This window comes from Amphibalanus amphitrite, unplaced genomic scaffold (genome assembly GCF_019059575.1).
Source record: "Amphibalanus amphitrite isolate SeventyFive unplaced genomic scaffold, NRLGWU_Aamphi_draft 000066F_arrow, whole genome shotgun sequence".
NCBI classification, from domain to species: domain Eukaryota; kingdom Metazoa; phylum Arthropoda; class Thecostraca; order Balanomorpha; family Balanidae; genus Amphibalanus; species Amphibalanus amphitrite.
In genome coordinates this window covers 726,505-739,552 of record NW_024881562.1, presented here as the reverse complement: position 1 = coordinate 739,552, position 13,048 = coordinate 726,505, and the positions used below count along the sequence as shown (strand labels likewise).

The following is a 13,048-nucleotide window of genomic DNA, read 5'->3' as shown; positions in this document are numbered from 1 at the left end:
CAGCTAAAACGCGGTTGATGTCAGAAGATTGGTATGGATTGAAAGGTTGAATGATATGGATCTCAGCTCTCTGTCGCCCAGGGGAACCTTCGCCCTTGTAGGCGTCGTTTTTGGCTAAGCTCCTTTTTTTGTACGTGCGTAGAGAAAATAGCATAGCATATCATGTTTACATCTTGTGTAGAAATTTTGAGCCCAGGCCACTTGAAAACTGAAGTCACGTCACCATGGGTCAGGTTTAGTAACCATGCCTATCAATATATTTGCGATCATGTCCTTCTACAGATTATCGCCCAAAATTGTGGAATTCCATGTGCTGTATAATGGTTTCACTGCAAACGATTCGTGTATTTCCGAGTCTTATATCTGTGACCTGGAGTCGGGTCAGATGTGTGACCTCACCATTACAAAGCAATGAGAGAAAAGTAGGTATGTTAGGATGTGTTAGTGCACTGTGTGTTAGGATGTGTTAGTGCACTGTGTGCCCGGTGCCACCTCTCGGCGCGCTGCTGGGCGCGCCACTGCGGACCGCCTCCCGCTGGGCGCGCCGCTGCCACCGGCGCGGCGGCGCGGGGTCACGGCCGCAGCCGGGGGCGGCGGTCATTCTGGACCTGGGGCTCGCCACGCGTGCTGCTGCTGCTGCTGCCGTTGTGATACCCGACCTAATACATCACAAATGGAGACGCTGCCTTTCGACCTAACATTGGCGCGGTCGGTAGGACCCGAATCTGATTGGAAATCAGATTCCCTTTGGGAGCGTAGGTTCGGGTCCTACCGACCGCGCCAATGTTAGGTCGAAAGGCAGCGTCTCCATTTGTGATGTATTAGGTCGGGTATCACAAATGGAGACGCTGCCTTTCGACCTAACATTGGCGCGGTCGGTAGGACCCGAACCTACGCTCCCAAAGGGAATCTGATTGGAAATCAGATTCCCTTTGGGAGCGTAGGTTCGGGTCCTACCGACCGCGCCAATGTTAGGTCGAAAGGCAGCGTCTCCATTTGTGATGTATTAGGTCGGGTATCACAACGGCAGCAGCAGCAGCAGCACGCGTGGCGAGCCCCAGGTCCAGAATGACCGCCGCCCCCGGCTGCGGCCGTGACCCCGCGCCGCCGGTGGCAGCGGCGCGCCCAGCGGGAGGCGGTCCGCAGTGGCGCGCCCAGCAGCGCGCCGAGAGGTGGCACCGGGCACACAGTGCACTAACACATCCTAACACACACTAACACATCCTAACACCACAACCACCTGAAGCCTTTAAAAGCGAGAGAGACGCACGTCCCAGATGCTCCTCCGGCGATCCGAAGCGCCAGCAGGGGGCAGTCCAACCAAAACAAGCAAACTGAGAGCAAAGAACCGAGCATGGTGTTAGAAGCGGACAGCTCGTTTCCGACCTTCGCGTGGATACCTGACGAGACAGCCAGCGCACAACAACCAGGACAAACTTCGAGTCCATATGTCACACGATACGGGAGGGTATCCCGGCCTCCGGTAAGGTACCCCGACCTGTGAATACGCTTGTGAGTGATTGCATTTAATGTCATTGTCAATCCTTCAGCATCTCTGTGCAATTTGCCGTAGTGATATTCATAAACATACACACGTCAGACTTGTTCGGTTGTGTGTGACCAAAGTGTGCGACATGTTCTGAGCTAATGTGTCATCGGCAGGCCTGAACCTCGAGGGGGTGAAGCGCGAGTTGGCGTCCCATCGCTGAGGTGCAGATGCGGCGCTCGATTTTCGACGCCGTCGCCGGCGCAGACGCCACCAGCACCAGATGTCGCCGGCGCAGGTGTCACCAGTACCAGATGTCGCCGGCGCAGACGTCACCAGAGCGGACGTCACCAGCACGAACGTCGCGAGAGCAGACGTCACCGACTGCAACGCCGCAGACCGAGCAGCTGATGCCACAGCTGCAGCTGATCGTGGCCTTGCCGGTGGTCGAAGCAGCCGTTTCATCGCGGTGCTTTACAGTGCAGAGAATAAGAGACATTTTATTTAGGGGGGAGGTGTGTTAGGATGTGTTAGTGCACTGTGTGTTAGGATGTGTTAGTGCACTGTGTGCCCGGTGCCACCTCTCGGCGCGCTGCTGGGCGCGCCACTGCGGACCGCCTCCCGCTGGGCGCGCCGCTGCCACCGGCGGCGCGGGGTCACGGCCGCAGCCGGGGGCGGCAGTCATTCTGGACCTGGGGCTCGCCACGCGTGCTGCTGCTGCTGCTGCCGTTGTGATACCCGACCTAATACATCACAAATGGAGACGCTGCCTTTCGACCTAACAGGTACATACAAATTTATCATGCTTTTAACGAACTCACCGTACTCACAACACATTTTCGGAATCATGACTTCAATCAATATGCAATGCAATCCATATGTAACATCTATCCATCCATACAGTTGATGGCCACTGGTCAGTGGTCACTCAAAAGGTCAGGTTGGGTCATAGAGGTCATAAACAGTTTTTCGACAATAGCTTTTGGTGGAGACACGATAGAGTCTGGGTGATAAAAGCATCTGGAATGTTTTCAGGCAACAATACAGATCGATTGCACTGAGGTCTGACCTTTTTCGGTCAGGTCATGACCTTGGCGTGACGTCAAGTTTCTAAAGTGACCTCTAAAGGTCAAATCCTAGTCCATTCAACGCGTCTCGACAAGGGAAACATGATGGCGGTAAAAATGGCATACACTAATTGAATCTTAAGTTGTTCCTGATTCCTGAAAATTTGTTTTATCGTAGTTGTGTACTAAACATTTTTCGCCCTCTGTGGGCAAATGCGAGTAGTTGACTTGAGATATATCTAAGAACCTGAACATGCCAGCGATAAAGATCTGAAAGAGCTATCGAATGCGTTTTTTCTGTCTTATGGTTCACGAGTGCCTAATGCGTCTGTTTGTGAAAGATATCAGAATCGGAGGAAATTTTATTGGAAAGTTGATGACCACAGCATTGACCTCAGAAAAAATGACTATTTTTGGAAGTACTTTAAAAAACTCTGGATTGTCTTTTTTCCGCGTGGCATTTCATTTCTCTTACTTCTTGAGACAATCGAGTGTAGCTAAAATGAGCCCCGCACCCTGACGAAATTGGCGGGGACCCACACCCGGGGGCGGGTTATATTCACTTCCGTTGGTGAATGGAGGCAAAGAACTTCGCGGATCTTTCTGAATTTAGCCACCGCGAGCTCCAGTGGAAGCCACAAAATGTTCGAACGGCATCGCAGTTGCCGTCTCTAAAATCAGTGGTTTAATCAAACGCAGCATTTGCCACTTGCCAGCGCCTAACTCAATAACACCCATCATCAAAGCCGCTTGTTTTCACTCGTGAATAGCGAGAATAGTTGACTACCCCGATTGATAAGGCTACGCTGTTGCAAGACCTTGAAGGTAAGCCCTGCTATTATAGTGTCGCTGCTTCATACCATTCACCGTCTTGCACATAGTGATTGCCTGCACTACTGGCTATGCATACTGCACTGCTCCATAATCTGGGACCGTGCATTGTCATTTGACACAGCGTCTTTGTCACAAATCATGCTTCGCTGACCGCAGTGTGACATCACTCCCGCCAATGGTGCCTGGATCGAGAACAGCGTACTTCCAGCGTACACGGATCACAATTTATAGAAGCGCCCAACCTGTACGGTGGAGAGCCGTGCACGGATCACACTAGGGCTGTTTCACGACGTGCCGCTTTGAGGCATTGGCGCTTAGCTTCCATGGGAACCTATAGCAGTAATACCAGGTTACGGCGGGTAGCGGCACTCATGAAACAGAGTCCCGGAGTAGGAGCGCTCGCCCTGTCCGGAGGGCGCACCGTGCACGGGTCACACCCTGACCGCTGAGCCAGGGGTGCTCGCTGACCGCTGGAAATCCCCGGCCGCGCCGACCGGCAATGTTGCGTCTCCCTGGACATGAAGAAACCTCCAGATCGTAATTGGGGTGTCGCCACCCTCGCGTCAGCGTTGCCAAATCGTGTTCAAGACTGAAAACGAGGTGACCGAATCACTGCGATGGGCGTGCGACCTTGCGCGTGAGTCGTGCCCCTGCGTGACGCTCCTCGGGAACTCTGCAAGTCACGACCTGGCGCTTTGGACTGGTTCTCTCGGGGCCTCCCTGACCTCTCTCTCTCTCTCTCTCTCTCTCTCTCTCTCTCTCTCTCTCTCTCTCTCTCTCTCTCTCTCTCTCTCTCTCTCTCTCTCTCTCTCTCTCTCTCTCTCTCTCTCTCTCTCTCTCTCTCTCTCTCTCACTCTCTCTCTCTCTCTCTCTCTCTCTCTCTCTCTCTCTCTCTCTCTCTCTCGCCTCTCTTTCGTTTTCTCGCTCTTCCCCTCTGCCTCACTTACGTGGAATCGCGACAGAATCTTACTATTCCCCAAATCGTGGAGCTCTCCCGTTTTACGGTACACAGCTGAACGCAAGCAGCGCAATACGAGTAGGTTAGACACACCTATAAAACACATGGTGGGCCCATTCCATGAAAAGTGAAGGTGAAGCTTACCACTATCATGTTTCCATGATTTGTCAACTCGCCTCCATCTCATTTCTGCCGACGAATCGGCTACTGAATTATTCACTGTCGCATTAGCGCATTCATCGCTGGCGACCCGCCGTGCTGACCCGCCGTGGTGACCCTTTCAGCGAACGGTTCGGGCCTCTCGAGGTCACCCAGTGAACCGGTGTTTCCCCATTCGCTGGAGATACCCGGCGGCTAAAGACGAGTGGCCATTGAGGCTGTAAACGAGATGCTCTCCTCAGCCTCGCTCGGTAGAGAGGACGCTCACCACGGCCGGGGGCAGTCATTACACCAGAGCACGCGTCTCGAGTCACGGTCCCAAACTTGGTCACAGATGAAAGGCCGCGTGGTAGGATGGTTCAACTCAATTAGTCATGATTCTTCTACTCATTGGCGACTATTATGATGCGACTAACGATGCCTGCCTCACGGCCCATTGCGTGTGATAATTTGACCTCCACTTGACGCTGATGAGCAGTTGCACAGATGCTGTAGCCAGTTAGGCTGGTTACAGGACAGAACGCTAAACACCGCCTCGAAAGATCGGTAAAGTGGCAATGGGCTGTTCTCGCTGAGCGGGCAGACTCTGGTCAACAGCTCCCTGCTCTGATACCCCATACGTGACAAACTCAGTCCCGGTGGGTTGTCACCAGCACTGACCGAGCGCTACCCCCGGGACCGCGGGCCACGTCTGCCTGTCACCCCGCTGCCGAAACGGACGGGGCAGAGCACCTTTCACCCGGTCGGCCTTCGCACCGGAGTGCGGGTCACCGCGGTCACCGTAGCATCGGTCACCGACCACCGCAGCGTCGGTCACTGGTCATCGGGCGTCGGTCACTGGTCATCGGGCGTCGGTCACTGGTCATCGGGCGTCGGTTATCGACCACTAGAGCATCGGTCACTATCAATGGTCTGTGGTCAGCAAATTGTCGGTCACTGGTCGACAGTCACCGGGATTTACGAGAGCAGAGTCGACGAATGTATTTTGGTTATGCTTGCATTTTTATGGGAGCCCAAAAACTGCTTCTATTGGTGATAAATTCAATAGAAAGGGACGATGACTGATGGCTTCGGAATGTCAAACAAAACGATTGCTGTTTCTGGACTATGAAAACCCTTGGTGATTTCATAACGCAGGTGATGTGCATTGTGCTATGTTTCTATTGCTCAGCGATACTTTACACGTAATGCGCGATCTATTCTAAAAGTCACGTAACTGTTCCATGTTTATTTTCTGGAAGCTTTGGAGCCGCGGTTATTGTTTGGCAGACTCGAAGCGGAACATAAATCCGATTTTCCGTATATATTTCTCTCTGTACGTACCTATATTTCTCTCTTATTTACATCTCACAATATGTTCCTACTACGAAAAGTATGTCTTATACCTATGTAAGTATTGCATTGCACACCAACTAACCACTACACAGAAAATATTTTTTAGGATACAACTTGTAAACACTTTAAATATATTTCATATAGGATAGGGTGGCAGTGTTGTTCAATACAGCACAAATACAGCTAAGATTCCTTAAAATAGCGTATACCTACGTTTCGGCTTTCCAGCTATGATCATACGCACTCGGAATGATGATAGACATGGCAGTACAAGCTCATTTCCGTGACGTCTAAGCTTAACGGTATGAAATTTACAAAGTTCTGGCGCTGGCAGTTGTGAACTTTCAAGATGACAGCACAAAGCTCATCTCGGGCCTCCTTTTCGGAGCAAGCAAGCAATCCAGTTCTCTGGCACGGGCTCGAAACTGAACCGTCGGCCGTCTATTCACATACCACTATCACCTACAAGGCGTCTCTCCGCGCCTCTCCACTCCTGTAAAAAACGACGGCAGCTTTCTGGCTGAGCTGACGAGCACCGCAGTGACGGCAGATTGCAGTGACGGCTCACATTTGGAGCATCTCGCCACAGTGTGGCAGCAGTGACCGTCTCACGGCCCTCCCGGCCGCCACCGCCGCCTCGCCGGCGGCTAGCCCTTGTAGTCGGGGCCCTTGCTGCCGCCCTGTGAGTACGCCTGGGCGGCGTACGCCTGCGGGTAGTTGCAGAACTCGCAGAAGCCCGGCTGGCCGGAGTTGCCCGGCGGTCCCTGGGGGCCGGTGAGACCGGGCCGGCCCTGTTCTCCGCGCTCGCCCACCCGGCCGGGCAGACCGACTCCCGGTGGGCCCGGCGGACCTGCAGGGGGCGGCACAGACGGGAGCGTCAGATTGTTCGGGAACGGGAGGCCTGAATGATTATCGATGTCAATAAAACAGCGTTTGGTTGATGACCACCATAGAGCAAAGCAATGTGTCCAAATGTATTAAATTAAAAATAACCATAGGTACACTCGGGGGCAGAGTGATGTTCCACCACTCCCTACCTATCGGGCTCCCATGGCTCAGCACTGGCTGCTGCCAGTGGCAGCACTGGCAGCACTGGCACTGGCAGGCAGTGCTGATCAGTGCTGAGGGCAGGCAACACTGGCAGCAGCCAGTGCTGAGCCATGGGAGCCCGATGGGTGGGGAGTGGTGGAACATCAATCTGCCCCCGAGTGTACCTTGACTTCAATTAAAAACGAGATTTTTTCAGACTTCCGGCTAGTTTATGTTAAGTTTTTTTTTTTTGTATGCAATGATACTAAATGTGCCGCACGCCCGTGTACTTATAGCATCAATAAGTGATCAGTTAGCACAGGGTCAAGGTCGGTCGGCGACTGACCTGGGTGTCCGGCCGGTCCCATCGGTCCCTCCATGCCGACACCCTCCGGTCCGGGCGGTCCCTGGTCCCCGCGCTCTCCGGGCGAGCCGGGCGGTCCCGGCGGACCACTGGCGCCGTTCAGACCGGGCATGCCACGGTCGCCGGGCGGACCACGGTAGCCGCGGTCTCCTGGGGGACCTGGGTCGCCAGGGAAGCCGCGCGGTCCCCGTTTGGAGCGTCCCGGCCGGCCGGCCGGTCCCTGCAGGCGTGCTGTCAGCTCCTCTAGGCGGTCCCTCAGCACGGTGGCGCAGATCTCGCGCACCTCCTCCTCCGTGTAGGAGCGGCCCTGGAGAGGTGGACATGGTAGACGGTCAGCAATCACTATGCCTGCAATCTCAAGGCATTTTCTGTGCGTAATTAGTAAGCACCTGAATAATTCATCAAAGTCAATTTATTGTCTTGCTTCTGTTCATAACGCACAGAAGTAGCAATGTTGTAACGCATTTACTTAATAGCAATCACGAAAGCTTTATGTGATAGGAAACTATATTAAGGTTGTTATTGCATACGGCATAAAACTTACAAAAACAACATCGCCATTATGATTTAATTACCAACGTCAGCTGTCGCGAAGGCCACGACGGACTCGGGACTTACCGGTGTTCCTGGGATGCCGTTTGTTCCGGGTGCTCCCCGGGGTCCGGCCGGGCCCGCCACTCCGGGGTAGCCCTGTTGACCCGGCTCGCCCACTGGGCCCTTGTGACCCATCGGGCCGGGACGACCGTCCGCGCCGCGCTCACCCGGCTGGGGACAGGGGGGGCATTCCACGTCAAATCAAACACCGAAATCCGTCATCCCCTTCGATTTTTCTGAAAATTTGTAGGCAGACTGGGCATGGTTCAAAACTGAGTTACGTATAATATTTTCGAAATTTGATAAAGTATCGCTGAGATATAGGTCATCGAATATAGCCAAAAATGCCACACATCAATTTTTTAAAGGTCTATAACTCTGGTTAATTTTCTGTTATCAAAATGATATTAACAGGGTCTTGTAGGCAATTGATAAGGCTTTGATTTTTAATTATAAAGTTAAATTGAAGTGACCTTGAAATGCATTTGACCTTGAATTAAAACAGAAAAATTTAAATAGCAAAAAACACGTCACCTTCGATTCGGGTAATTTTTACATATTATGTCCGTCACAATGTTCCTAACCATCTGTGAAAAAATTGGAGTGGGCCATTCATAACTCTCGCGGCAAACGCCGTTTTCATGCATCAACATCACGCAAACGCGCGTGACCTTGAAAGACAGAGTCAAGACATGCTTGCTTGTGTACACTTTCTGAAATGAATGATTGCTGATTAGTGATATCCCAAACTCTGCGAGAATGGAAATACATAGTCATCGTAGTCAAGTATTCAAGTTCCATAGTAAAAGTGTCTCAGGCAAACGGTATTTTGCGGTGAATTTTGAGCCGTGTGGAAATGCATCATGAAGCCAAAAATTCAACGAAAACATTATCACGCAACGATATCTTCACGTCTTTTTATCTTCACTATACGAAAGAATATACATTTTTGAGTATGTATGGGGAATTTCTAGTTAATCCAATAATAAATATGGCAGTTAGAGACCTGCTAAGAGTAACATGTCGCCGGCTGAGGAGGGATCGGCCGACGCGGGAAACGCAGCAATCACAATTTTGTGTTTACACGTTCATATTTCAATTGTTTACCAACCGATTTTCAAAATTCTTACACCATAAGATTGGCTGTATATTTCTTAGTCTTCTCACAAAATTTGACGCGAATCGAACGTAATCAGCGGTAAGGAGCGCGATGTAAAGACGGAACCGTTCCGTTCCGTCCCGGCACAGTCTACAATTCAGGCGGCGGCTAGCGGTCGGCGCCGGCTGCCGAGTCGCCGCGTCGCCGCGGCGACAGGATGTTCACTTTACACCGCTATTACTAGACCAGTTGTGAACCGATTTTCTTCTTGCTTGCACGATGAGACGTGCAATTCAATTTTGGACAGGTAGCTATAATTAATTTCGCATTAATACTATGAGATATTGGCGAAAAACAGGAGGGGTGGGGCGAAATTCACTCTTCCCCCTCCACTGCGCGTGCTAACATACGTTTGCATATGTGCCATTTTCTTCAAAACTTATGAATAGCCCACTCTAATTTTTTCACAGGTTGTTAAGAATATGGTAGGCAATAAAATATATGAAAATTAGCCAAATCGAAGGTGACGTGTTTTTTGCTATTTCAATTTTTGTGCTTAAGAACAGAGTTAAGCAAATTTCAAGGTCATATATTTAAGTAGGTGCAATTCTAAACAAATGCTTAAGAAATTACCTAAACAGTAAGGTTTATTTCATTCAAATCAAACAAGTACAACCAAAGTTATGGTCGTTCAAAAATATAAAGATGCAACATTTTGTAAAAATTCGATGCCCTATATTTAGAAGACCTGTGGTCAGAATGTGCAAAAAACATCAATGTAATGTTCGGGGCGACACAGGAACTCGCTCACAAATTTATAATGAAATCGCTGATGGTAAGGTGCAAAACAGCCGATTTTTGTTCGATTTGACGTGGAATGCCCCAGGGGTCACAGGTCAGACGAGGGGTGACAGGTCAAGCGAGCTCAGAAGGGTCAGACGAGGGGTCACAGGTCAGATGAGCTCAGGAGGTCTGACGGGTCACAGGTCAGATGAGTCCAGAGGGGTCACAGGTCAAACCGGCTCAGAGAGGTCATTGCTCAGATGAGGGTTCTCAGGTCAGATGAATCCAGTAGGGTTGCAGGTCAGACGAGCTCGGAGGGGTCACAGATCACACGGGTTCATAGGGGTCACAGATCAGACGAGCTCATAGGGTCACGGGTCACTTAAATCTGCGCTGGACGCGTAATTATGAATAAAATGCCGTATTGCGACATAATTACGAGAGCAAAATAAATCATGGGCACTTCAATGATATTAGTAATAGTCGGAAAAAAAGAGGTGGAAGAGCGCACTTGGCAACTGCATCATGCGGATCACTATTGTCCGATGTCCATCGATTACGCTATTGCGATCGATTACACGAGGGCAGCGCTTTTCGAGTAGCGCTGCGGCCCGAAGGTTGGGACTTTGAATTGTGAAAAAACGCCCGCCCGCCGCAAAACGCAAACACCGCAAAACGCGCAAAACGCACGCCGGAAACGCCAACGCAAATGTCGCAAGAAGAAAAAACATAAATAAATGCCCGCCCGCCGCAAACCGCAAAAAAAACGCAAAAACGCCGCAAAAAATAAAACCGCCTACATCGCACGCACGCTAACCGCCAACCGAAAACGCCTAAAAAGCGCCCAACCGCCGCCAACCGCCGACAAATTGAACACCGCAAACGACGCAAAAAAGAAAACCGCCCGCATCGCCCGCACGCCCGCCGCCAAACACAAAACGCCCGCCCGCCCGCGCAAAACGCAAACACCACAAAACGCGCAAAACGCACGTCCGAAACGCCAAAGCAAACTTCGAAAAAATCGCACGACCACCACAAATCGCGAAAAAACGCAAAAACGCCGCAAAAAAATAAACCGCCCGCATCGCACGCACGCTAAACACCAACCGAGAACGCCTAAAAAATCGCCCTCCCGCTGCCAAACGCAAACACCGCAAAAAGCGCCAGGCCGCCGGAAACCGAAAAAAAAACTTAACACCGAAAAAGACGCAAAAAAAAACGCCCGCATCGCCCGTCCACCCGCCGTCAAACAAACACCGCTAAAAACACAAAACACCCGCCCGCCGCAAAACGCAAACACCGCAAAACGCGCAAATCACACGCCCGAAACGCTAACGCAATTCAGACCAAAGTGGCGCGAGACGTTACATGCATACCTCACAGTAATTTATTAATGCATGAAAATGATGAGATTCTTTACTTTTATCCACTTTAGGCAGTTAATGGCGCACTTAAGACAAAAATGGCGCACAACAGCCTATTTTTGTCTCGCTTCCTATGTGTCGCTGCCTAGTTTCGTGCACTACCGTTGCAAGTTTCGACGAAATCGGCGCGTTGAAATAAATACGCGTAATATTCCTCGACTTTAGCCACTGTAGCTTAACCCGCGAGTTGCTGGGGGGGGCGTTAAACGCCCCCACTTTTTTCGCCGGGCCATAGCATAAAAACGGCGCGCCGCAGGCGCGCCAAATTTTGGGTACCTGTAGGGAATTGATTTAAGTTTATTGTGACAAAGTTTAAAAAAAATCGGTCGGAAAATTTTTGAGGAATCGAGGTTTTAGTGACGTCATTATTTCTGAGTTTTCGACCAAAAACGGCATATGTTTAAAAAATCATATAAAATCACAGAATAGATATACAGACATGCCGTAAACGCCATTAGACTGTCAATACCATGATCAATCAAATGGCTATCTTCGATTATTGATTATTGCTCCGCATTTTCCATAATCTTGAACTGAATCTTGGCACTTTTTCGTGACTACTTCACGACCATGATGCATGAATTTCTTAAATTGAACTTTTTGAGCCAAACACGTACACATATGATAAAATGAATGTCACCATCGTGTTCTACGCTCCAAATTACCTATAAAACATGTGTCACAGGCTGCGAATATCAGTTTTGATTTTCGGGGATATGTGCCTACCCGGTTGACCTGACCTGGACCCTGACCTTTGCTTGACTGACCCCTACATGGAGCTAACACTCTTGTAGGCCTTATAAGATGGATTGTGCACCGTTTTGACAGAGTTTATGGCGAGAGGCGCCCATTGCAAAGTCCTGAAGTCCATGCTACTGAAAGCCCGATTTCAGGTGTTTGACCTGACCTTGACCCGACCTGTGACCTCAAAATTCAACTTTAAAGTACTCATCTGAAGCGTCTCGTCGCGCTCTTTCGTTTGCCGCCTCGTGCGTTTCGCTGCGCCTATTGGTTCTCGAGTTATCGGCTGGGGGCGTTTAACGCCCCCCCCCCCCCCCAGCAAACGGTGGGTGGCGAAATACCCCAGCAACTGCCGGGTTAAGTGGCGCACTAGAGACAAAAACGACGCACACGAGTTTGTTGTATTCGTAGCGCCGTTTGTGGCACAGGTCATTTTAATGCATCAATGTTGCAATTTTCGTCGAAATCGGCCCATAAATGGCAAAGTTATGGCCAAAACGCCTTACATTGAGAGTGCACATGGTCACTGGAGGTGGGGTGCCACGTGCCACGTGTGGCCTAAAGACATAAAGCGACCATCCTTTTGCACCAGATGAAAGGGGTCGTCAGTGCCCATCGGTAGACTTTCGGGTGCGCCACCATTGTCTCCCAGCGGCCGATCAAACTTGGCCAATCCTTAAATTAGGACTTACCTCACTATTGGTCACAATATCTCCGGAATGGAGAACCCCGGGCGGCCACGTGTTTGACACGTAGTAGACCCAACACCAATGGTCATTATCGCAACCGACTTGGAACTCTGGCTCAAACCCATGCAGTGAGGTTATCACCTGAGCATAGTTATGCACCAATTGCTCCTACCCCAAAGTGCTACACCCACGTGGCGCACGTGCGAAAACACGTGCACCACGTGATGAGGTGTACAACTATCCTAGAGCATCCCCTTGACGTCTGACCTCGATTGGTTCCGCTGGCACGCATTGTTTGCGCGGTACAGGCCATCATACTAGCAGTGGTCAAATTTTCACGGAGGTGGTCCCCTCAAACAAGTGCGGGGCGTGCACGTGCATTTCAATCGCCCCATATATGGCCTATGCCACCTGGTAGGCGACATGTGGGTGCATATCATACTGAAACATTTTTAACATCTAACGTGGAAATTTTGAGCAAAATCG

The 13,048-nt window shown here is 50.7% G+C and overlaps 1 protein-coding gene across 4 annotated transcripts in view; it reads right to left on the bottom strand.

The window, feature by feature from the left end:
• Positions 1-5,717: 5,717 nt before the first annotated feature.
• Positions 5,718-13,048, bottom strand: part of LOC122378858 (collagen alpha-1(IX) chain-like) — a 31,122-nt gene continuing 23,791 nt past the window's right edge. For all 4 annotated transcript variants that reach the window (XM_043360463.1, XM_043360464.1, XM_043360465.1 and 1 more), the window contains 3 exons: positions 7,851-7,997; positions 7,215-7,539; positions 5,718-6,689 (listed from right to left, as the gene is read on the bottom strand). In XM_043360463.1, coding sequence (XP_043216398.1) covers positions 6,487-6,689; positions 7,215-7,539; positions 7,851-7,997 — 675 coding nt within the window. In that variant the 3' untranslated portion in view covers positions 5,718-6,486. The remainder of the gene's footprint in view (positions 6,690-7,214; positions 7,540-7,850; positions 7,998-13,048) is intronic.